Genomic DNA, 27214 nt, shown 5'->3' on the forward strand with positions numbered 1-27214 from the left:
TACTTCAAACCACCCAATTCGAAATATTTCTTCAAAGTATTTCTGATCTCCAAACCAATCGCTTTTTACAAAAAAAATGTCTGTTCGATCAACTGGATACACGGTTACTGAAGATGTGCTCCTTTGTCAAGTATTCTTGGATATTTCTCAAAACCCTATTATCGGTAGAAACCAGTCTCGAGATGCATTTTGGTCTTGTGTGGAGGACAAATACAATGAACTTCGAGATCAGCATTTTGAGATGCGTGTGAGCCGACGTTCTCGAATGGAAATCATAAGTAATGAAGTAAGGAAATTGAATGCGTGCTTGAGACAAGTAGAGAATCTGAATCCAAGTGGTGCTTCAGATGAAGATATTGTAAGTATTCTATTAATTATCGTTTGAATTTTATTATTATTGTTGAAATACATAACTTGATGTTCACTATAATTTACAGTTAGTTCGAGCAAAGATGTTATTTATGCAAGAACCAAAGTACAAAAAAGGTTTCAAATTTGATCATGTCTGGAATATGGTTAAAAATTTCAAAAAATTCAAAGATGATGTCCCCACAGCAAGACAAGTTGGTCGAAGACAATCCCAAAGTGTGAACTTCGACTCGTCACAATCAGATAATCCCACTCCGGAATCTCCTATATCAACATCTCCTGGATTGTCATCATTTACTCCATCTGAACGACCTATTGGGGTAAAAAAAGCTAAATTGAAAAGGAAAAATGATGATCATGAGTCAAGTGTAGTGGACTCCATCGAGACCTCCAACAATCGACTTATAGACAGGTTAGACAAGGCGAGCTTGGACAGGCAAGAAGCATTTGATATCGAACGAGAAAAGATAGCCATGAAAAAAGATAGAGATGAATGGAAAATTATAATGAAAGATTTGAATTCCATTGCTGATCCAAACGTGCGTGAGTACGTTCGAGCTCAACAGATTAAAATAATATAAAAAAGAAATCAACAAGAACAAGGGTCTGCTTCTAATTTTGGCAATTATTTCAATGATATTGGACACTCTGGCCCCGATCTACCAGATTATTGAGAGTTGCTTGTCCATCTCAGGAAATGTTCCATGTTTAGTTTGTATTTTATGTTTTATTTTAATGAAGTTTTATATTATGCGTGTCAGTTTTTATATGTTATGTATTTCAGATATGTAAATTATATTTGAATTATGTATTGGGATTGCTCTTTATATTTCATGGGACTTTACTTAATATCTAGATTTTAATATTATAATTAATAATAATGTCTTTTAAATTTTAGCATTATTTTTAATTTTAAAAAATAATTTATTTTGTCCAAATTATACAATTGGGGTAAAATTATAAAATTTAAATATTATTGGGATTGTTTTATACATTTAATAAAACAATTGGGGTCAAATTGTAAATACATAAAAGTATGAGGTTAAACAAAAAATAATAATAAATGAACAGTAATGCGGTGATGAACAGTGTGACGTCAAATATGGCGTCGCGCTGTTCATCACCGCTAAAATAGCGCGTCAAATGCCGTTGGGTTGGAGAGGAATCGGAGCGGCAAAATGGCGTTTTGCCTCAAAATGACGCGGGGTTGGAGATGGTCTTAGTTTCTCATCCAACCAAAACAGCCTTTTAGCTTTGAAAAATTCCTTAAGGACCCAAAATATGGGACCAATAAAGAGGACAAGTGAGGTGTTCCCCTACTATTGGATAATGAGTTGGGCATCATTCATGATCCAATAGGAGGGGGACACCTCACTTGTCCCCTCTATTGGTCCCATATTTTGGGTCCTTATAGCAAAGCTCTTTAGCTTTTATATCCAGTGTGGTCCTACACACAGTAGTTCTTGTTCAGGTGGCAGCTCTTATGCTGGCCCACCACAGTCATCACGTGACCTCTCCTTGCCATCATGCATAAGAAAACCAAATGGCAGATGGTGACGTTGGTCTCAAATTAGAATTGCTATTAGGCCCCTCATTTCTAAAGTTAGTTCGAAAACTCACAGAAATTGCTATTCGACTCAATTTCTTAAATTATTTTGAAAATAATCCCTCCAATCAATAATAGAGATAAAACCAGACACAATTTCTTAAATTGTTTTGAAAATAACCCCTCCAATCAATAAAGAGCTTAACAGCTAATTTGGTTTCATCGGACCTGTGTGCTTCACGCCTTCACCTAATAAGCTCCTCACAATTGCGCATAACTTGCTTCTTAACAGTTGGGTCTCAACGTACCCAAGGTTTGCCCGCTTTTTATCACTTTGATACAATTTGATATAATGATATTTTTTTCTAGCACTTTTACACCCTTATTTTACTTTGATATCCAAAAGTATTTCTTAAGAATTGATACTCCCAAGTTTAATACATTCACATTGATGCCCATGTCTACATCCCATTAGTTTGTTTGTTAATTTTGTACTATGTGCTTAGAGACTTGGGTAAAATGAATCCAATTGTATCACATGCTAATCACATATATATTAAGGGTGTAATATGAACTTAATGAAAATCCTAGCTAACAGAATCTTTAATGAAAATCCTAGCTAGCAGAATCTGAACAAGGTACCAAAGTGGCGATTAAAACTATAAGGGATTAAAGTGTTAAAAAATATATTAGGGTAGCAAACTAATATAGGATCAATACTTATGAGTATCCAAATGTTAGAAAAGTACTTTGAGACTTCAAAATCAAAAGTACGTAAACTTTTGGGTAGCAAAGTGTAAATAAACCACCAAATAGCCAAAAAGAAATTTTCTATTTTAGTCCCGTACATGTCTTTCATGTAGTTAGTCCTTCAAATAATTAAAATTGTTATTAGGTCCTCCAATTCTTGAGCTATTTTCAAAGTAGTCCATCAAATCATTAAAATTACTATTGGGTCCTTTGATTCTTAAGCTATTATTCTTCCAAATCAAGAATAGATTTAGCAATTATAAGGATCTATTTGAACCAACCTATGAGAATTGAGGGGCCTATAGATATGTCAACGTCCAATTTTAACAATTGACAATAAGCCACCAAAATAACCCAAAGGGCTTTCTCTGTTTTAGTCCCTAAAATCATCCTTCAAATCATTGAAATTATTATTTGGTCCCTTAGTTCTTAAGCTATTTTGAAATTAATCCCTCAAAGCATTAAAATGGCTATTAGCTCTCCTGATTCTTAAGTTATTTTGAAATTAATCCTTCAAATTAAGAGTAGAATTAATAATTAGAGAGAGCTATTTGAAACAAATTATGACAATTAAGGTTGTAATAGAAACTTCAATATGGGACAACTTTATGAAGTACTCTAACTAGAATAAATAAAAGGGTATAGAATATTTGGAATTTGAAATAAAGTCGATATGTGTCCGTATGCTATAAAGTCCTTTCATTTTCATCATTCAACTAAAATCCAACATTAGGAAGAGATGTGGGTAAATAGCTTAGTTACACCCTAGGTATATTGTAACCGAACCCTATACACACACACGCATGCACGTACGCGCGATGGAAAACAAAGAGAGATCAAAATAGCCAAAGAGATCTTATAAAAAATACCTAATAAATTTCGCATTAACAAATTCCTTCCCAAGCAAAGCTATGAAAAGGCCAGGAAAGGAATCTATTATTGTACCCAAAAACAATGACATCTATGTTACAATTGCATCAAGGAACTTCCATCTTTCTTCATAAAAAAGAAAGGAAGACAATATAATTAGAGAAAACAGCCCAACAGAGAACAATAGACGCTGCAAAAGATTTTCAAGAGAGCTGAGCTGCCTTCACTTGAATTCCTACCTGAAGAGGCCATTTCGATCTTCGTAACCGTCCCTATTTTTCTTCTCAATCCTTCTTTGCGTGTTATGCCAGTGAACCAATTTCTGATCTCTGCTCGCCGTCACTTGTTGCCTGAACCTGAGCAGCATAGTGCAGGTTCCAGAGCACATCTTCTATTGAAGGCCTAGCAGATGATTCTTGTGACAAACATTTACTCGTCATGGAGATAACGATTGATAGAGATTCTTGAGAGCAATTACTGAGGATGATTGGATCAATGATGCCCTTTTGCTCCTCTAGTTTGTTGAATGATTTATCCTATGGAACATAAAAACAACATGTTCAATGTTCAAGATTACAGAATTTCACATGATTAAACAAGGAAGAAAATAGTCCTAAATAGGTTTTCATGTTAAAAGCAAGGGTTCGTTCGATATTAGTCCCTTAAATCTTTAAGTTTAAAATTAGTCACAAATATCATTGAAATTGCCATCCGGTCCCCAAAGTTACTTGAAATTAGTCCCTCATATCATGAGCAGCAATTAGAGGGTTTAATTTGGAACAACTTACAAGAATAAGGGGATCTAATAGCAATTTCAATCATTTGAGGGACTAATTTCGAAAATAGTAAAGACTTTAAGGGACTAATATTGGAAAAGAAAAAGCAATATTTCTTCAATCCACAACATGATCTTGTGATTGGCAAGGAACATGCAATTAGCCAAGGAACCAAATGGTTAAGCTTATAGCCGTAGCGTAGGTAAATAACAGTGCTTCTTACCACAGAGATATGGGACTATAATCAGTCCATATCAGCAGATATGTACATAGAAAGATTACTCCTAGGAGGTGAAAAAAGTTTGCCTAATACTCAGATGCTGATTTAACGGAATTTTCCTAATTATCACAAATATGCTTCATTGACCTTTAGGAGAATGACCAAATTCAAACCCTTAATATGTATCTAATGTAAGCATTAGAAACAGCTTGGCGTCATCGTAAGGAGACACTCAAAGAAAGTAGCTAAAAAATATTTAAACTCAGGGATCTGTGCCTTTTTTTTCTTTCCGGGGGTGGGAGGTTAGTTCGTGCAACCTTTCTGATTCAGTTTATGGCACAATTGAAGTCTATCCTGTAGAGTCATTCTCACCAGCTCAAGCTTTGAAAAATTGAGACAACATCATGAAAGGAGAAACCTTATACACTCAGCAAAATCTTAACAGACGTGATTTTTCTTTGCTCAGGGTAATAGGCTGTCCTTGTCATACAAATTCCGTAACAACTCGGAGTGCAAACTAAAGGAACAGAGCCGTTCAATAGAAATGCAATAGATAACTCCCAAAAAACATAGAACTAATTCTCGTCTGCCTGATTTACTCTGAGGGCCGAGGTATTAGAGCCTTGGTACCTTCTCTCAGGTATTAGTCGGATTAAATGCAGGTCACATACACACAGATTGTCATTATATCGCAGATTGGAAAACTAAAAATCCATATTTTTGAAAGGATTCTTGATACGAGTGTATCTTCTTCTCCGCTTCGGGAGCTTAGCGATTCTCATGAGAGCTTGAGGATAGACGATTCTCATGATATCTTGAGAATAGAGGCGTGGATGAAGCGTTGGTGGCGGCGAAAGAAGCCAAAAGCAAGAAGACAACAAAATCAAGGAATTGTCGCTCAAGCTCTGGCCGGTCGACTGGACCAAGCTGGTCGGTCGACCGGATTCGTGCACACTACAGGGTGAGGAATGAGTCCTCTGGCCTGTCGACCGCGACACACTGGTCAGTCGACCGGACGTGGTTCTGCCTGCAGGGTTTGAAACCAACTCTCTGGCCGGTCGACCGCGACATGTGTGCCGATCGATCGGATCGGGTTTCCTGATTTGTCTGTGACTCTTTTTGACGTGTTTTCCTGGTTTTTTTGGACTTGTTTATTTATAAGATTATCATCCACGTTGTTAGGGACATAAATAGAATTGTTTTAAGGTTTCTAAGCAATCAGATTGTATTCAAAGAGAATAGAGAGATTGTTCTTTATTCTAGTGAGATTGTGAGAGAGAGATTTATAATCTTTTATTGCTCATAATCTAGAGAAGGTATTTTCCTTCGTCAACTGAATTGTTCTTGTGTTTTCTATTGTTTTTCTTCTCAACCTACCTTTGATAATTTCGCGATCAAAGGTGCTCACATAGCGACTCGTATCAAGTTGGTATCAGAACAGATCAGATCCTGTGAATGGGGAATCTAGTGTATGGTCCTTACTCGACCGCAGTACAAGAAGCTAGGCAAGATTCTTATTTTCTTGGAAAAAATCCAGAAATTAAGGAAGAAGATGATGACAGAAAGTGACAATTCAACAAAGCTTGATGCATTGGAGAGGTAGATCGAGACGATAGGGTCGACTCTCACACAACTCGTCGATCTCATCCATGGAGGAGTCAAAAATGACGAATCTTCTTCGAAACCCAAGAAGAAAACCGTAGAGTCCGATGGGGAGAACGAGACTTCAGATTCCGACGAGGAGGTCGAGCCCGTCAAGACTGTTTCACATCAAGGGGGTAAATGTACTTACCAAAATCTGATAGATTCTAGAGTGTGAGATTCCTGTTTATGATGGGAGTGTCGACGTCGAGAGGCTTGATGATTGGATCGAACGGATGGAGACTTATTTTACTCTTTATGGCTATTTGTCAAAAGAGAAGATCGTTTTTACGACATTGAAGCTTTTAGGGCACACGTTGACGTGGTGAAAAGCCTACTGCAAGCAGGAGAAGAAGACGGTGTCGTGGAACAAGTTCAAGGAGCTACTGAGAAAGCAATTATACCCGGCGATGGGATTCCTTGAGGAGCGGTGATACAAGTGGTACAATTTGCGCCAAAGATTCAATCAGACCGTTCAAGAATACACTACAGAGTTCCAACAGCGGACGGTGGTTCTCAACATCGCAACAGAGGAATATTCTATCTTCATGAAGTATATAGCTATAAAACCCCATATTTTTTGTTATGAAGATATGTGAATTATTGATGATAAATAATTCTATTGTGGTAAATGACTTGAGGTCATAGATATACTTGATAACAAGTTATTAGAGATGTATGGGTGTATTTTTTATAGACTTTTGTGCATTGGTTTTGGCAAATTAGCAAAAACATGCACGTATCTGGAAATTTGTCTGCTCAGTCGACTTATCAGTCGACTTATGAGCTGACCTATGAGTCGACTGACGGGCTGATTTTGGGTTTTTCTTTTAGTTTGCGGGTCTGTTCGGTTTTGTTTCGAGTTTGACCGCTTATATATATATCCTCCTACCCGAAAACACCCTCTCATCTTCTTCAGAACTCAGAAACCCTAGCCCCCTCTCTCCCCTCATACCCTAGCTTCGTGTTTGGTGATTTTTGGGGAATTTTCAGAGGAATTGCAGCGGGTTTTTGGCGCGGTGCAGCGAAGGGGATCGTTCTCTCTCGGATTCAGGAGTTTTGCAGCATACCAGAGGCGAGTAACATCTCGCCCAGCCCTATACCCACTGTTTGTATGATTTCATTGAGTTTTATTTCGGATTTTTGAGCCTAAAACGTATTTTGTGCATAAAGATAGATTTGTATGATTTCATTGAGTTTTATTTCGGATTTTTGAGCCTAAAACGTATTTTGTGCATAAAGATAGATCCTTTATAATATGGGTTGCAAGATTTAAATGTTTCAGTTAATAAAAAATCACCAACGTTTTGTAATTTAGATCCAGATCTGGAATTAGATTTATACATGGGTTTCTTTGTGATTTATTGATTTTAAATCCGTTTTAAACATGTAAGATCTGGAATTAGATTTATACATGGGTTTCTTTGTGATTTATTGATTTTAAATCCGTTTTAAACATGTATAAATATGTTTATTTATACATGGGTTTCTTTGTGATTTATTGATTTTAAATCCGTTTTAAACATGTATAAATATGTTTAGTGTTTTAGTGTAAGTAATTAATGCAAATCTTTCGTTTCAGTTTGTACACTTGTTAGAATCAAAAATATGCTGCTGAAAATGATGAAAAGAATTATTTTAGTTTGAAAATTTTACAAAACACACATCATATGCGAAACTGGGAAATTGTCTGCTCAGTCGATCTATCAGTCGACTTATGAATCGACCGATGAGTCGATCAATGAGTCGACTGACGGGAAATTTTTAGCTTTCTTCTTTTCTGTCTATTAGGTCGACCAATGAGTCGACCGATGATCCCGGTCGACTCATGAGTTGACTGATGAAAAAAAATTTAGTTTTCCTTGATTTAGATCTGTTTGGGTTGTTTCGTTTTAACCGAAACTGTTTGGGCATGTTTACTGTTATTGCGTACTTCTATATGAACGAGGAGTCATCTCGAATATCTGATATTAGAAATTTATGTTTATTTTGAATCTCTACATGTGAGATGACTTACGGACACGAGTCTAGGTTAGCACACCGAGGCACGTGTGGAAGTAGTGTATATGCATCTTTTCATATATTTCATTTAGTCCATGTGTTGGGCAATTATTATGTGTAGTCCATGTGTTGGACATTTATCACGTTCAGTCCATGTGTTGGACATTCATTTCTCAGTCAATGTGTTAGACAATTTACATATGCAGTCCATGTGTTGGACATCCACTACATCTAGTTTTAGTCCATGTGTTGGACACCAGTTTAGACCTTGAGTATGACACTTATACTTGCATACGTCGAACATGACACTTATGTGAGTTGTGACATGACACAGTATTTTAAGCTCTGAGATGGGTTGTCTTCTTTTTATTATTGTTCCTGTATTAGATTTCGGATTTGGTGTTTATGGATTTACAATTTGAGATACAAGGTATATACATGAGAGTTTCCTTGTTTAGATTATTTCGCTCGACGTACCTATGCTCGTGTTGTAATTTCCTAAATACTAAAATCCTCTTATTGTTAGGGATTTACAATTTGAGCTATAAGGTATATACATGAGGGTTTCCTTGTTTGGATTATTTCGCTCGACGTACCTATGCTCGTGTTGTAATTTCCTAAATAGGATCAATGATTTTATGTATATATATGTATTAACTGTATTAAATAGGATCAGTGATTTCCATGAGCTATAAGGTATAGACATGACAATGGCTTCCTCGCATTTTTGACTAAGTGTTTAAGACTTGTCTTTAGCTCATCTGTTTCAAGTCTCGGCTCACATCCATTAAGCTAATGGACTTACGAACATGCATAGGATTTTTGACAAACCCTCAGCCATCAACGGATTTGATAAGTCTTTACCGACTACCGTTTGAGTCGGGCTAGCATGTGAATTATTTAAATCCGTTTCACATGTAACGTTGTGCTAAGAGAATGAACCCTCTTAGACTTGATGCTATGATTTTGATTACATAAACTTTGTCATTTTTACGAAAAAAGACTAACCGGCAACGCGTGTTAGGCGTTGACTTATCCCTACTTAGGATTCGGGATAAACTTCCCCATGCCTGTAAGACATGGATTTTGACGTTATTAATAACAACCTGCTACGATGTTGAATACGTAGACTTTTGTCCTTTTTACGGTGAAAGACTAACCGGCAACGCGTGTTAGGTGTAGGCTTATCTCTAATTAGGAATCGGGATAAAGTCTCACAAACGTGTAAGGCATGAATTTCGGCGTTATTAATAACAACCTGCTACGATGTTGAATACGTAGACTTTTGTCCTTTTTTACGGTGAAAGACTAACCGGCAACGCGTGTTAGGCGTTGACTTATCCCTACTTAGGATTCGGGATAAATTTCCCCATGCGTGTAAGGCATGGATTTTGACGTTATTAATAACGACCTGCTACAATGTCGAATACGTAGACTTTTGTCCTTTTTACGGTGAAAGACTAACCGACAACGCGTACTAGGCGTTGACTTATCCTTACTTAGGATTCGGGATAAAATTCCCCATACGTGTAAGGTATGGATTTTGGCGTTATTAATAACGACCCGCTACGATGTCGAATACGTAAACTTTTATCTTTTTTACGGTGAAAGACTAACCGACAACGCGTGTTAGGCGTTGACTTATCCCTACTTAGGATTCGGGATAAATTTCCCCATACGTGTAAGGCATGGATTTTGGCGTTATTAATAACGACTTGCTACGATGTCGAATACGTAGACTTTTGTCCTTTTTATGGTGAAAGACTAACCGGCAACGCGTGTTAGGTGTAGGCTTATCTCTAATTAGGAATCGAGATAAAGTCCCACATACGTGTAAGGCATGAATTTCGACGTTATTAATAACAACCTGCTACGATGTTGAATACGTAGACTTTTGTCCTTTTTTACGGTGAAAGACTAACCGGCAACGCGTGTTAGGCGTTAACTTATCCCTACTTAGGATTCGGGATAAATTTCCCCATGCGTGTAAGGCATGGATTTTGACGTTATTAATAACGACCTGCTACGATGTCGAATACGTAGACTTTTGTCCTTTTTACGGTGAAAGACTAACTGGCAACGCGTGCTAGGCGTTGACTTATCCCTACTTAGGATTCGGGATAAAATTCCTCATGCGTGTAAGACATGGATTTTGACGTTATTAATAACGACCCGCTACGATATTGAATACGTAGGCTTTGTCATTATTTCTTCCTGTGTTACTTGAAACACTGAAAGAAAGTTAGAAGCGCCAGAGGTGTAATATTAACTTGGCATGAATTTCCACTTAGAGTGAAATTCAAAAATTTTAATATCGTAGGGATTTTATAATAAAAACTTGCTATTCTTGTTGAAAAGAGATTAACAAGTTCATTGGGGAATTTGATAGGGATTTTATAATAAAAACTTGCTATTCTTGTTGAAAAGAGATTAACAAGTTCATTGGGGAATTTGACTGTTAGAGGTGTGATGTTAACCTAACAGTATTTTATGGGCCTATCGCTCTATTAAAGAGAATCGATAAGTTGGTTTGATCGTCAGAGGTGTGATGCTAACTTGACTAAAATTTATGGACCTATCGCTCTATTAAGGAGAGTCGATAAGTTGATTTTGTCAGAGACGTGATATTAACCTAACAAGAAGAATATTACGATCAGGGCAAGTTTGAGGACCTATCGCTCTATTGGGAAGAGTCGATAAGTTGATTTTGTCAGAGGTATGATGTTAACATGACGAAAATTTGTGTTACGATTGGAGCAACTTTGGAGACTTATCATCCTATTAACGAGGATTAATAAATGGATTGTCAGAGGTATAATGTTAACGTGACAGGAATGTGTTGCGATCGAAGCAACTTTGTGGACTTATCATCCTATTGAAGATGATTGATAAGTGGGTTATCAGAGGTATAATGTTAACGTGACAGGAATGTGTTGCGATCGGAGCAACTTTTTGGACTTATCATCCTTTTGAAGAGGATTGATAAGTGGGTTGTCAGAGGTATAATGTTAACGTGACAGGAATGTATTGCGATCGGAGCAACTTTATGAACTTATCATCCTATTAAAGAGAATTGATAAGTGGGTTGTCAGAGGTATATGTTGTTAACGTGATAGGAATGTGTACTTGTGACTTGCACAAGATTTTAGGAATTAGCGTCTCGCTGGGGAGACTTGCTAGGTGAGTTTATCAATAGAAGCGAGGAGTTTTGATGCTCGTGATTTGAATAAGACTTTGAAGACTTAGTGTCTTGCTGGGGAAGATTACGATTTGTGTAATTTTGAGGACCTATTATCCTATTGGTAAGGATTGATAAGTTGATTGTCAGAGGTGTATGTTGTTAACGTGATAAATTGGGAGTAATGCGAGTTGAATGCATACTCTATGGGGATGATGATCGTCAGAAGTGTAATGTTAACTCGACGATGTGAAAGATTCATTACTATTAATCCAGTTGATTCCAAGTAATCAACCCCCAGTCTTGATTAAGATTTAGCAGGGGAAAAAAGAGATAGACAAGACACATCGTCTAGTGAGGCACTATCCATGAAGTCGGAATAGAGTCACATCACCAGGTAGACCATTATCTGATGAGTTTGACTATCAGAGGTAACTGTTAACGTGATAGTTTTTTATGGACCCGCCATCTTACTTGAAGAGGATTGACAAGAGAATTTGGAGGGAATGGACTATCAGAGGTAATTATTAACGTGATAGTTTTGATAGACCCATCATCCTACTTGAAGAGGATTGGTGGGGAAATTTGGAGAAAACAGACTATCAGAGGTGATCATTAACGTGATAGTTTTAGTGGACCTGCCATCCTATTGAAGCGGATTGACAAGTTGATGGACGTGATAGTTTTGATAGATTTTATGGTTGACAGATGTATTCTATTAAACATGACAACTCAGAAAATTTATTATTCATAATCCAATGAACTACAGATAAACCAACCCCCAGTCTTGAACAAGTGTAGGGGGGAAAAAGGAGCAGACATGACACATCGCCTGATGGGTCACTATCTAACGAGTTTGACTATCAGAGGTAATTATTAACGTGATAGTTATTAGAGACCCTAGCATCCTACTGAAGAGGATTAGCTTCAGTGGCCGTAGTATCTTCCCCTTCTGACTGAGAAGATTAGGCTGGGTCCGATTGCTCAGGCTGATCCTGCCTACTTTGTTCTTCAGCTTTGATCCTGGCAATTATCTTTTGAGCCTGTTCTCCTTGAGAGATTAGTTGTCTCCAAGAACGGCATTCTGTAATTCCTATTCGGACTAGGTCGGTTTGCAGGTTGTGTCGACAGGTCTCTACCAGTGTAGACTGTGTCATACCTGACGAACATCGCAGAGCCATGTTTCTAAACCTCTTGACGAAGGCTTTGACGGACTCCCTCTTCTTCTGCTTAGTGGTGAGAAGGGTATGGACGGAGATTTCCGTATCATCTTCAAAGAATCTCGACAGGAAGAGTCTCTCTAGATCCGCCCACTTTTGGATACATCCCGTAGGAAACTTCCTGAACCATTCAAAGGCAACTCGCTTAAGGGTGCCAATGAACAATCGAGCCAGTATGGCATCGTTTGATATCACATTCCCAGTCTGTGACTTAAAATGATAGATATGTTGGTTCGATGATCCCGTGCCGTTAAAAGTTTGTAGCGTCGGGACCTCAAATTTTAAAGGATAAGGGACTGCATCCCATTCGACAGGATAGGGCCTGACAACTCCCTCATCTTGAAGCTCGTTTCTGTTAGCAATGACATTGAGACGGGTTTCTAATTCTTCTATTTTTGGCAGACTGGAGATTTTGCTCGTTCTCAGTCTCTCTTGCTTCATCAGAAAAAGATTCCAGGTTGTGGGCTTCTTGATCAGAAGCAGTACCATCAACCACTTTTTTCATTCCTTTGCTTGTGTGAGGTGGGGATGAAGACGTTTTTTTCTCTCCTGGAAGATTCTTGCCTAGGTGGCGAATCTATCTCCTGAGATTTGACCTTGTCTGTGACGATTTGAGTCAACAGGGCCATGAGTTCATTGATGGCCTCTTGCTGAGATTTGAGCATGGCCTCCTGCTCATCAAGTCTCTTTGCGAGATCTTCATGGTTTCCCGTCATATAAGCGGAGCTCTCATGTTCAACGAAAGAGCTTGATGATTGGGACTCTGCAATGGCTGAGTGTTCATCATCGGAATTGGTTCCTCTGGCTAACCTCCGATAGTTAACAGGGGGAATGGCTCATGTTCGAGTCCGAGTGCGTTGGTAGATTCCTTCAAACTCGTTAGCGATTTCTCTGACGGTCGGTAAACGACTTGTCTCAGAGTCGTCGGAGCTAGGACCGGAGGCATTCCCTCTACCGATCACATTAATATTTAATAGTGACCTCAGGATACTCGGTCTCTGGAGACTTCTTCTTGTGAGAACATCGTTGTTGGTTGGGCAAAGCAACGTTCATAAATTGGTTGAACACCAACAATTGGGCCGCATGTGAGCAGTATTGACATCTCGAAAGGACCGTAGGAATCAGTCGTTCACATTGGAATGAACGAATGACTTGTTGCATCGGTCTTTCTCTCGATATGACCTCTCTCAAATTTGTTGTAAAGATTCGAGGAGAATTACTCACCGATCGTGAGGTTTGAACTGGAACCCCCAGTCTATAATTGGACAGGAATGGCTCTTGGTGAACATGAATCTGATTTAGATGCCTTGGATCCATGGACTTTTGACATCCGCCCCTCAATCTAGTCATGCTACGCAGAGTATTCGGGGGTCTCGCTACCCGGTCAGCGAGCCGGGGGTCCAGGGGGCGACGCGCCCCTGGCCAGGGGGTCCGGGAGGGGGGTTTCACGGTATACTCCAGGCTTAGTATTGGATTTGGCACTTGGGACGCGAAGGTCGCGTTTGGCACTTGAAACGCGAGGTCCGCATTTTGGTTTGGCAACGTGAGGGTCGCGCTCTTCAGTGTCGACGCGAAGGTCGCGTTTTGACTGGGAAACGCGAAGCTGAAGTTCACTTTCAACGTAGACTTGAGGTCCGCGTTTTGGCTGTAAAACGCGCCATTGAGGGCTGCGTTCAGTCTGGTTCTCGCGAAGCTCATGTTTGGGCTCATAAGTATGAGGCTTGCGTTCTAAAGTAGAAACGCGGAGCTCAGGGTCGCGTTTAAACTTACGAACGCGAAGTTCGCGTTGGTTGGAGGATCGACTTTCTCGGAGTTGTGCTCGTCGCTGAGACCTTCTTCTTCGACGAGCAGCGTTCTTCTTGGCCTGTTTTAAGGCTTTTGCAGGGGCATCATCGGCGTTGATTGGATCTATCTCCGTCGTAGGCCTTTTATCACCCATGACACGTCGTGTTGACGCGGGTGTGGAGTTTTCAACTCGTTGAACGAGTTTGGCAGAGACAGAGTCCAGTCCTTCAGAGAAGAGGTTGTTTGATGAATTTTGGTCAAATGAGAGGAATTTCTTCGGCACTCCAGTAACAGTTGGAGATTTAGTCTCCTTGGAGACTTTGTGGATCTTGCGCATAGCCTTGGGGCTAAGGGATCCGGAGGAGATAGCCTCCTCAAACTTGGCTTGATCAAACTCTACCACGAGAGTTTCGACGGTTGTTCAAGTGAGATGAACATCGAATTGCACCACCACTTCTTCATCAGAGCAGCTTGTCCCCAGCAGAGTCGCTATCTTTTGTTGGTGGAAAAATTTGATGTAAAAAAAATAAAAGAAAATTTGATTTGTATTCTCTCAAAATCGATTACAATTTGGATTCTGATTACAAAAGAGAGGAGAATGAATTGGATTCTCCCCTTTGTTTAAAACTGGGTTCTTCATGGTGGCGATGAAGTGCCTCCCTCGAATACTCGTGTCGAGTTTGCTCTCCGTTGATCCGAATATCTTGATTCACTGGAACAATATCTTCTCCTTACGATTTGACGTTGTGGAGAACTTGCGTGGCAAGTTTGAAACTCTGGACGAGTTGATAACTCTGGACGAGTTGGAAACTCTTGAAAAAGAGTTGATTTGAACCAATGATCGGTTCTCAAGCCAAAGCCGAAGGCTTCAAGGAATGCTCCAAAGGATGAATGTTGATCTCTCAATCTATGATGCTCCAAGATCTCCCCCTTTGCTGCCAAGTCCCAAATTCAAAAAGCCAGCCCGAACTCCATTGAGTTTACCCATATTTATAGGGAATTAAGGGGTGTAACCGCCCCCCTTAATTATCTCCATAATGGGGTTGAGAAGGATGTAACCGCCCCCTTAATCCGCTCCTAAGTGGGACGAAAATCCCTCAAATCGTGAAGGGAAAACGTTTCCTGCAACCGTTCAGCTCGTGTTTGAACAAGTCAAACGCCCACGTTGGCGTTCAGGACCCTAACTCCGCGTTTTAGAATGGAGACGCGGAGTTAGGTACTCGCTGGGTGTTGAAAAACGCGAGGGCCGCCCGCGTTTGGTTTGCTGAGGATTGGAAACGCGGGGATCGCCTGCGTTTTGCTTGTTGAAGTTTGGAAACACTGAGGTCGCCTACGTTTCAAGAATTGAAACGCGGAGATGACTTCCGTGTTTAGAAGGGGCTAGTTGACTTGTAGCCTCTTCTGTAGAGCGTTGTAAAGACCATTGTTGAATGATATTCGTCTTGGCTCCTTGAAAATATGAGAGTTATCAGATTGTAACTCCCGATGTTGATTGTGAAGGCTGTTGAACTGGAGCTTTCATCGGTTGTGAAGGTCGTTAGATTGTAACCTTCATTGATCTTCGTGAAAGTCTTCGAATTATAGCCTTCTGGAAGTCGTCAGATCGTAACTTCCATCATCGGTGTTTGATGGAGGATCAGCTATCTGTTTTGATTTTTAGACAGCCTACAGATATTTATGAACTTTTCCAACTCTTGACTAATTAATGACAATATTTATATTATCGATTTGGTCATAGTTCTATTCTCAATATTGATTGATTAAACAGTTCACAATGTTATTAGCAGTCCACTGATATAAGCTTGATCCTAGCCTATTATTTCTGAGAGTTCTTTCGCCTTACCCCCCACCCACTTATATATATTCACCCAAACTGCAGTGAATTTTGATAATATTTTAGATGGTGAATTTACAATGCAATCTAACTAATGATTTGAGATGCAGGAAAGTATCTGATGGCAGATTAAGATGCAGGTATACTATATTGAAGATTGCAAGCTTCTGCAGCTAACTCGACGGAGTCGAGTTTTCTCCCACCCGGGGAGAATGATGAGGACAAGAATGACAGCTTCCCAAATTTGTTATTTGACTTTTTTTAAATTTTCAGTTTTAGTAGTTTGAATTCGAAATTTGAATTGTAGTCTAAATTTAGTAGTTATTCAGTTTTGGTATCTAATTGATTTGGAGAGATTTGAGTGATTTTAGAAGATTTCCAAACTGTATTTTCTTTTCTTTATAAGGGAGTGTTGTAATCAGATTGAAGGATTGAAGATGAATAAAAAAAATTTGCTGTGTTTGCAAAGTTTTGGTGCGGGTGTGAAACCTAAACCTAATCTTCACTATTTGTTAATTCTCAACTGCAATTCTCTCTCTCCCCCCTCCAAGTCAATCAACCACTGTTCATCTTCATCTCTATTCTCCTTCAACTCAGAACCCAACAACCAGAACCCACCTCCTCTCACAAAACCGCTCCAGCAACCTTCTCCTCTTCACAAACTGCCGAAACCCCTCGGCTTCTCCCCCTGCCCCATCCGCGTTTCTTCTCTGCTCCTCTCCTGCTCCTCTCGACAACAAGCAGCCGTCGTCAACCACCAACTCCGCCTCCACCTTCGACCCACAGGCAGAGATCTCTGATCTCCTCTGCCTCGAACAAGCCGTCAAGAGCCCTGCTCCCCTCCACCCCGAACACCCCGACGCTACCACCGCCTCATCCCGACGTCACTGCTATCGCCCGTTCACCGCGTCGACCTGTCCGCCCATGCCCCAGTCACCATCGTCGTCGTTCCGTCGCCATCTCACCGGACGCGCCACCGCCCTTCCTCACCCTCGACGTCGCTAACCCTCTCTTCAGATCAAAGAAACGTCGAAGAGCTTTGCGGATCTGAACTGGTTTTATCCGACCCATTTTATTTCGATCTGATTTGGATCAGACTGATCCATGTGGACTTGATTGAGTCGATGGGCTTTGGGCTTCACTTCACTATAGAAGCTAATGGATTTTGGAGTTCTCTCAGGATTTTGGATAGTAAACTCTCAACTCATTAATTTTCTGTTAATCTCATAATTATCAGTTAATTGCATGCGTATTAAATCTCTAAACTATTATCATATATTCACTGCTTAATCTATTTTCGTGAGTTGAGAGAACGGAACATGTGACTGTTAATTTTGATATTGATTTTAGAACTTACGAAAATGATAATTGATATTGTGAATAAATTATTCAAGATTGGAATGGTTTATGGTTATCATTGAAAATCTTGTTAAAACCCATCTGTCGCATTAACTGTTTTATTTAATTTCCTACCGAATATTATGAATTTTGGCGAAACGTTGTATTATTCGAATTAAATCGCTGATTCTGATAGACCCCATGTACCGTTTCGCATCACTAATACTCTCGTGTGTTTAGTGGCCGCTAATTGGCCACTAAACAAAACCAAAAAAAACCCACGGCACTACTAGTCCTGTGGGTTTTCTCTTCACATATACAAAATTCCCATTTTTGCAACCGTTCCATTTTCAAATCACCTCTATTCTATCTGCATCCAAATATAAGCTAACACCTGTCAACAATTCTAAACATAATCAAAGTTTCATTCATTACAAAAACAAAGTCACCTAGCTCGCCATTGTATTCGAGGCAAATCCTACAGCAAGCAACAGAACCCGACTCGATCTCCTCATCTTTTATCTCGCTCGTGCTCCCATCCGCTGAATCAAGCAACTTCTCCTTCTCGCAGAGCGGATCCGAATCATCCAAACGCTCCAATTCCCCCTCATCTTTTGTATTTGTGAAGAGAAAACCCACGGGACTAGTAGTCCCATTGGTTTTATGAGTTTAGTTTAGTGGCTGGCCACTAAACACACGGGACTACTAGTCCCGTGTGTTTCAAAATCCAAATTCAACAAAACCAACAAAACCAACCTCTTTTTGACTAGCCTTGATGAGCTGGCCAAAAAGAGGTCGGTTTTGCTAAATATTTAGCAAAACAGTCAGTTTTGCTAAATATTTTTTAAAATCGGCCTATTTCAAAAATTTATCCTATGAAGAATCGTCAAATTCTTAATCCTACTACAAGATCAGCCTCCCCCCCCCACCCACCCTTTAAAGAGTAAATTAAGTGTGCAATAAATGCTTTATTGTTGTCGTATACAGGAAGTAGAGTCATGACTAGTTAGTCATTAGTGTTCAGGTCTAGATTATAAGGCATTATTTGCTTTTATTTATCTTTTCCGTACAACTTTGTGTTATGTTTAAACTTTAAACTGAAAGCTTTGTTATAGTGTCAAAAATAAACAATATATATTCAGTTTCCATATTATATTTTATGTGATTAAGTATTTAATTTCTTGTATTTCACTTGATGATGATTTTCTATGTAATGGCAGCCACGTACCAAGCTGAAACAAGTGTGTGGCTATTACCTTTATTACTCTTCCATCTCTTTCTCTCTTATTTCTTGCTATAAAACCCTACCAAAGATTCTCTTGCTACACGACTCTTCTTGGTTTTCCCTTGATCCTAAATCTTTGTAAAAACCCTAAAACTCAATGCATTAAAATCTTTCTTAATCTATCCCCACCAATGTTGCTTCTAGGATGATGTTAACAATGAGTACCATCGAAATAGACTAGTGATTGTATATTGTTTTTTTACTATACTGAAAGGGAGGAAAACAACAAAATCTTTGCATTCTAACTCTTTGGAGTCGGTGTATGAATCCTCTTTCTCCATTCAGCTACTAAGTACCATTTTTTCAGTTAAACAAGCAGCATAAGAAATGAGGATATCTATCGTATTCGCCTAAAAGGTATTAACATGTGAACATTTTTTTCTACTCAGGCCTTTGCATTTAAAATGAGTAGAATATACTTAGAAGTTTCAATATTCTAACTTGGAAATGAAACTGGAGGAGCACACATAGTTACTTCAAACCTAAATTCGGATCCAATTTATTAGACTTTTCCATATAGAAGTACTGTCTTATGTATTGATTTCCATCAAAGGTCATATAATCATGCATATAAATAACTTCTTTAAGTAATTGAGTTTACTCAGTAAAGTGAAATGGAGAGATTGAAGTTGTACCAATAAATTTAAGGAAAATGCTTCTCCCTTCTCAGATATCGATGGTCCAACAAGTGCTTCAAGTAAGATTAAACCAAAAGAATAAACATCATCTTCCAAATTTACAGTCTCCCTGCAAAGAAGTTAACAGATTAAATAATAATAATAATAATAACTAACTACATTGTATTTCAAATGATAAAACTACCGAAATGATGGTCACTCCCAGTTTTAATATACCGAACTAAGAAGAAAACTTTAGTTAATTAGGATTTCAAGTACTTACAGTGTTGAATTTTTCCTTTGGACAGTTTTTTGACCTTCAGCTTTTGCCTAGAAATAAACAAAATATCATAAAATACTGCAGCTTTACAATAGCATTTTAATGAAGTAAATAATGTTAAGAAACAAAAGCAAAGACTCCACTACTGACCTCGTGTCTGTAGATCTCTTCAGAAATAATTGACAGCCCATAATCACTCACTTTTGCTATACAGTGTTCATCAACCAAGATATTATTGGTTCTCAATCGATTATTGAAGAAACCAGGAATAATTCCTGTATGTAGGAAATGTACTGCTTTCGCTATGCCAATTAGAACTCCCAGCCTATCAGACCACTTAAGAACTTTCTGTGAACTGTAATCTGCAGAAGATAAGTTGTTCATAGGAAAATGTATTGAAGTTTTGGGTTTTTTTGTATATATTCCCCTTAAATCATGTGTATTAGCATAACTACCCTCAAATTTTCAGTATTTGGAAAACTACTCCCACAGATATCTTTGAAAATTACCCCCAAACCAAAAAAAAATATATATACATACTTTGAAAGGCTAATTTGTAACTGCATTGTAGAGATATCAACAAATAGTCAAATTTTACTCACCAACAAAGTTGTTAGTTGTTGATTTGGGGTATTAGTACCGAGATTTGTAACTAGAGTAGTCTGCAGGTAGACATGACTTAAGGGTATATATATATATATATATAAAAAAGAAGAAGACAACTTGTACACATAATAAGCTTGAAGATGCTTACCAGATAAATGAGCTCGGAGATTTCCATTAGAGACATATTCATAGACGAGAAACACCATGTTGACACTAGAATCTTCTAGTGAAGCATCAACACAGTGGCCCAGGAGACAAACAAGGTTTGGATGACGAAGCTTTGATAGCAAATCCAACCGAAGCTTTAGATTTCTGATGGAGTATCTCTTAGACAATGCCAAACATCTTATAGCAACAAAAGTCCCATTATCTAATCTTCCCTTGTAGAGCTGGAAGATATATAAGATGTCAAATACCTGAATAAAACTTGAGCAGACCTATTAAGAAAAGCAGAAAGCAGATAAACATGTTCTGCACCCTACAAATGGAATTCTACTATTAGGATACTGGTTTCATTCGGTTCACATCTCAACAGCATATAATTATGTCGGATGTTAAATCGAACATAAATTTTGTTAATGAAATTGCATTAAATGCAATCACATAAGTAAAGTTGGAGATTTGTGTCAACTGAATTTCATTTACATGTCACTTTTATACTACATCAGTCATTAATTAATTGAAGGATAAATTTCACAAAAGCACACAATAAGTTCGGATGTTGTCACTTATCCCCCAAAAAGTTTCACTTAACCCCCCAATAAGTTTAGAAAATCCAGAAAAACCAACCTTAATATTTTAATTTCTTTTCACTTAACCCCAATGGCAGCATTACCAAAATGTTTTAATTTCTTTTCACTTAACCCCCATGATGGTGTTACCAAAATCTTTTTATATTTTTCACACAGCACCTATGGTCTACGTTGCACAAGTATGGGTGCGGGTGAAGACACGGATGCGGATATGGGACACGGGCAAATTTGTGAAAGATGATATACATATACATATTGAAATTAATATTTTACATAAATTTGATATTGTTTTTTCATTCACAAGCCATAAGAACTATATCCTACAAAACATTTTTATCTTTCTTTTATTTGAGTAGATTAAAAATGAAAAAATAGCTCTTTTTTGAACTAGATACCCAAACGATTCTTTAATATCATACTTATGAACTGGGTATGGCTGAAATGAACCCGATCCAAGTCCAATGAGTTGGAGAATCTTGAGGTGAAGTGTAAGATATACATCCAAGAAGTGTATCACGAGTGTTTTAAATTAAAAAATATATTATATAATTGAGCACATGTCTGAATAAATGTGTGTGTGCGCGTGTATTTCAAGAAGTGTCTAAAGAGTGTCAAACACGGACGGATACGGGAGCCTAGATGAAGTATTTGGGTAACCCAACACATGGTTTACATCAATTTACATAAAATAGTTGTTATGACAAATCCCTAGTAATAAACTAATATCTATCATATGAGACTGCAATAAAAGTATCGTGAACACAAATAACACATAGATACATAGTTCGGCTCGTAGCCTACATCCACGAGCGAAGAACAAGAATAGTTTACTAGATTGTGTGGAATACAATTTGGAGATCTCTTAATCATTCAATCCTAAATCACACCCCAGAAAGTACTTAATCTCTCTAACAAATCTCTACTACCTATAAAGTCAACCAAATAGAGAACTAAATCAAGAACCTTTTAAATCTAGTGCTTCAACCTATAGAGTCCATCTCAATGATTACTATAGCCGTTGGGTGGATCGAATACAATCTCTAAGGCATAGAAAAACACAATAGAAAGTCAATTACCTGCAGTTGTAACGTTGGGTGAATTCTCATCAAAGAGATTTTTGCCATACTTATAGCAACTAAGGATAAGAGTTGTTGCTAGCCACAAATTCTACAATATAAGAATCTTAATCTCAATAGAATAAATAAACTCTTTTGTCTTTATCTTAATACTAGGTATAGCTAATACTAGGCATAGCTAATAGAAACTCTAATTGGATTGCATATCCTATTCAATGATTAAGATTTGAATTACCCATAACAATAGTCATGCACCGGTGTGTGGTAGAAAGGTGTCTAGTATCTGGTTATATTAATAATTCCATGAATTAAGAGCTATTTATACGTCTAATGTAAACTACGATAAAAATCAATAGTTAAGCATTATTTGACAGTAGTTGTAGAACAGGAAATCTCTTGGCAAATCTCTTGCTTGGAGCTTTACAATAGTGGATACCGTCGATTTGATAATATAAGTTAATTAGGGTGCATCATGAACAAAAGTCAGTCCTGGGATTCTCAAGATAGGATACAAATAAAGTTACGTGAAGCAATAGTTTATGGCCATAGAAATATGCAATAGATTCAGTCAACTAGAAGCTATATGAAGCAAATTACATCAAAATAGCAGCCGTGTCTGTGTCTTGGCAGCAAAAATAAATATGTGAAAACTTTTAAGAACTTATAGAGACCTGAAAACAAATGCATGAGGCAATAGTTAAGTTTTTTAAGTAGTAAACATCAGAATATTAGTCACTTGTAGCAGCGTCCACATGTCCCTGAAAGTGTAAGTAGCATGCTTCCAGGTTATTTGAAAGAAAATATAGATGTTAAATAAGCATTAGGTACACACCTTTCCGATTGATCCCTCACCAACGTATGATGCCCTTTCAAAATTTCTTGTTGCTTCTTTTAGTTCTTCCAGGGAAAATACTCGGTGTGTAGGCAAAACTTGTGTCCCTAACTTTGCAGCTTGAGAAATGTACCCTGCAAACAGACAGGTACAAGCTATGTTGAGTAGATCTCAGCAATCAACTTGGTAAAACTGTCTTTTAAAAAGTATTCAAAGTTGAAAATTAGGTAGTGTTTTACGTTATCATAGAAGTTTTTACGTTCGATATGTGCCTCTTGAGACATCTAAGCAAATGCCTATAGGCAGAACGAAGTGTAATGTTTAATGCATCTAAGAACAAATCTACAAAGAAGAAGGGGAGAACAAGGAGGTGCAAAGTATCAAATTAATTAAGATCTCTTTCTGATTTCTCGATTGAATATAGGAATAGCACTGTTACTTTTAAGCTGATATCTTTTGAAGTAACAGATTAGCTACTATCTGAGTGATAAACATCAAAACTCTGTCAGGCACTTGCCTCCTTGCAAAGTCCACTCCTTACATTACATTATAAAAATTGTAAATTTATTGTGCGTCAAGTTTTAGGAAAATATTAAGGCATTGTCAACTAAATTAACAACTGGAGTGCAGTATTTATGTCTTTAAAGGCATGTATAGCATAATGCAAGTTTAACAAGTGAAAAAGGGCAAGTCTCGAGAAGTAAAATACATACTAGCACTCGCAAGAATCTCAGACGAAAATCCTGAAGCCGAGTTATCTGGCAACAGTTTTGGAAGCAAACGTTGTTCTCCAATTGCTCGCTTACAGTTTTTTCTACAAAATATCACAAACACAAGCAAAACCAACATACATATAACAGCAATCCCTCCAATAACAGCAATCATCAATCCTATATCTCTGATCTTGGAACTTTTCCCCTGCATGCAATATGTAGAATCATGTTGATACTGGAGATCTATATTCAAACAATTCCCACCAAATTTCACGACTCTCTTATTCAAACTAGAGCTCAAGCATGATGGCAAATCACCACTAAGTCTATTGGTAGAAACATCGACAAACCCAAGTTGAGAACTGCAAGTTATACTACTTGGAAGAGAACCACTGAGCATATTGGATTCCAGGTTCACATAACTAATGTTTGGCAATGAAAATACTGCCACCGGTGGAGTTCCTTCCAATAAATTGAAAGATAGATCAAGATGCTGAAGTCGCTCCAATTCACCAAATTCCTCAGGAATCTCCCCACTCAGCGAGTTCTTACTGAGTAAAATTGTGACCAAACTCTTAGGCATATCGGGTATTTCAGAATCTAGTTCATTATCTCTTATATCCAAAACCTCAAGGTTGGTTAAGCTACTAAGATCAGGGATTTTACCTGAAATGTGATTTCCAGAAATGGAAAGATCAGTAAGGGCATTTACCTTGCCAATTGATGTGGGCAATGGCCCATTCAATTGATTCCTCTGCAAGCTCAAAACAGTGAGATTCAACAACAAATTGAACCAATCAGGAACTGTTTCATTGAAATAGTTTCCATCCAAAGTAAGTGTTTCTAGCCTTTTCATGACAGATATCTTTGGGGGAATTGAACCATAAAGAAAATTCGAACTTAAATCGAGCACTTCAAGAGAATTCAACCTGTGAATCTTATCAGGGAGAGGACCCCATACCCCCAAAGAAACCAAGATAACTACTCTCAAGCTAGTTAACCTCGTCAGAGTCGTGATGAACGAATCTACAGAAAAATCTCGCGACAATGTGTGATCTTGGACTGAGTAGCCTTCAAATTTACCAGGTTTAGCAATCTTATCACCCACAATTTTGAGCTCGGTAACGGAATTTCCTTCGCAGGTGATCATTAGAAATGGTGAGGTGGGAGCGGAGCAAAAGTCTAAATGGGTGTCGTTCCAGGCTTCCAATTGTCTTGGGTACTCTAATTGCTTCCTTATCTGAAACAAAACTTGTGTTTCTGATAATGTTAACTGTTGGGTGCTTTGAATTAGGAGAAGGCAACTTATAACGAACGCAAGAACTGCGATAGATTGCGACATCGAAGAGAAGTAGAGAACGAGTCCACTCAAATCCTTCAACCTCTCTAGTTGGGTTTCTCTACTATAAGCAAATGAAGCAGAAACACTAGCCAGAACTCAAAATTCACAAGTGCCCACAAAATCTCCTTGCTTTTTCACCACATGAGCAGAACTCTGAAGCCAAATCAACAAACCCATCAAGCAAACGCAGTAAAAATGACAAGAAAAGAGCAAGCTTTAAAGAAAACGGTCAAGTTTAAGGAAATGCAAAAGAATTACCAGAAAAAATGATGAATTAACTCCTGAGACCAGATGAACTCCTATGATTTTAAGCGAAGATGGAAGAAACCCAACAGCAGAAAATCAATGAGACGTTTAAAAAAAAAAGCACAACTTTCCAAGAGTTTTGAAAGAAACCCCACATGGGGAAAAAAAACTGAGAGTGGAAAATTACATGAAAAGGACAAGTTTACCACTTGACGACGGAGTAACTCCTCCCGTGGTTTTAAGCAAGATAGAGGATGGCGACATGAAAAGCAACAAAATTGAAAGAAAACCCAGAAAGAAAAAGAGAAAAGGACCGCAAAGAAACGCAGAGATCTGCTCCAAATTAAAGGGTTTGAGCCGCTGAGGAACGAGAGTCCGTGAAAATTCTGAGGAAAAATGGGAAGAAATTTTAGCGGATGGGCTTTGATTGGGGGAGTTATAGAAGGCATTCAAAGCTTGCACATGGAAGGCGACTGTGTCAGCTCCCCTCTACGTTGCCATTAATGGAGGCTCCGGGGATGAGATCATGAGACGGGGAGAAAGCTCCACAAGCATCGTCCGAATATTTGATTTGGCTAAAATGCCCTTCGCGTTTGAATTAACTACGGTTATGGCACTGTGTTGCTTTCTTTCTTCCCCCTCATCTTTTGACTTGGAATGAAATGACGAGAATAGCCTGGATGGTAAAGTTAAAAGGGGAAAGTTGGCTGAGTTGTTTCGGTTCTTATCGGCCTTTAGAACTTTGGAAACTGTGCCGTACACATGGAATGTCCCTGTCACGTGTTTTTTTTGTTACTTTTCATGGTACAATTAGCATGCATGTAGCTCAGCTCTTAGGGCCTGTTTGGATGGAGGGCAGAGAGGAGGAAGGGAAGGGAAATTTCATTTTAACCTTGTTTGGGAGTTTCATTTTGGAGGGTAGAGGAGGGGAATGGAGGGGAAATTTGGCCCAAATTCTTACACCCCAAATTGGGGTGTAATGGAGGGGAAGGGAAGGAAGGGGAAAAATTCCCCTTCCTTCCCCTTCCTTCCCCTTCCTTCCCTTCCCTAAGTAAACTCCCAAACACACCATTACATAAACCAAGATTAACTATTCCAAGATTAACTACTATCATGAGCCAAATCTTGGAAGTTGGGATTCTTTAAGGGGGTGTTTGTTTGTTTTTTGTTTTTTGGATATAAGGTGGATTTCAAGTTTTGGGATGTAAAAAGTGCTCTTTTTTAGTTTTGAGATTCCATAAACTTTGTTTGTTTCAAAATTAATTTTGGGATATTGAATCCCTAAATTATAAACAAATAATATATTTTTAGGATTTGTGAAATCCTCTCTTTTGTTTCAACTTTTTTTTGGGATATAAGGTGGTTTGTGAAATCCTCTCTTTTGTTTCAACTTTTTTTTGGGATATAAGGTGGATTACAAGTTTTTTGGGTTTCAGAATTCCATAAACAATGTTTCTTTCAAAACCAATTTTGGGATATTGAATCCCCAAATAATAAAAAACTATTATATTTTAGAATTTGTGAAATCCTACAATTGAGAGAGGATGTAGGTTGGATATTGATGTATTAATGCTTATAATATAAGATTAATACATCTATTCCTCTATAATTATAGGAGGACCCAAGAATCACTGTTCATGCTTTAGTAAATGCTGCAGTAAATTACTGTAGCATTATATATATATATATAATATATTATATTATATAATAAATAATATATATATATATTACATATAATATTATATATGTATATATATTATATATAATATTATATATATATATTATATAATATATATTATATATATTATATTATATATTATATAAAGTATTAATATAATATTTAATATTATATATATATATATTATATAATATATATACTATATCTATAATATATATATTATGTATTATATATCACTGTTCATGCTGCAGTAAATGCT

General features: G+C 37.9%; 2 protein-coding genes across 4 annotated transcripts; one reads left to right on the forward strand and one right to left on the reverse strand.

The window, feature by feature from the left end:
* LOC109840257 (glutathione S-transferase T3-like) lies at nucleotides 77–1129 on the forward strand. Its single transcript, XM_020408835.1, has 2 exons — nucleotides 77–358; nucleotides 438–1129. Exons 1-2 carry the CDS (start codon nucleotides 77–79, stop codon nucleotides 948–950), a joined length of 795 nt encoding a protein of 264 aa, XP_020264424.1. The 3' UTR covers nucleotides 951–1129.
* On the reverse strand, nucleotides 3499–25904 carry LOC109829167 (probable inactive leucine-rich repeat receptor-like protein kinase At3g03770). Of its 3 annotated transcripts, none has more exons than XM_020396306.1 (9): nucleotides 25484–25904; nucleotides 25290–25330; nucleotides 23690–25184; nucleotides 22977–23110; nucleotides 20465–20705; nucleotides 19861–20072; nucleotides 19714–19760; nucleotides 19449–19560; nucleotides 3499–4071 (listed from the first exon to the last, which is right to left on the reverse strand). In XM_020396306.1, the coding sequence occupies exons 3-9, from the start codon at nucleotides 25029–25031 to the stop codon at nucleotides 3838–3840; spliced, it is 2322 nt and encodes a 773-aa protein (XP_020251895.1). In that variant the 5' UTR covers nucleotides 25032–25184; nucleotides 25290–25330; nucleotides 25484–25904; the 3' UTR covers nucleotides 3499–3837. The 3 variants fall into 3 exon arrangements, with proteins under 3 accessions (XP_020251895.1, XP_020251894.1, XP_020251896.1); XM_020396305.1 differs by having other exon boundaries at nucleotides 25465–25904; XM_020396307.1 differs by having other exon boundaries at nucleotides 23690–25330; nucleotides 25465–25904.

Source organism: Asparagus officinalis, chromosome 1 (genome assembly GCF_001876935.1).
Source record: "Asparagus officinalis chromosome 1, Aspof.V1, whole genome shotgun sequence".
Lineage (NCBI taxonomy): Eukaryota > Viridiplantae > Streptophyta > Magnoliopsida > Asparagales > Asparagaceae > Asparagus > Asparagus officinalis.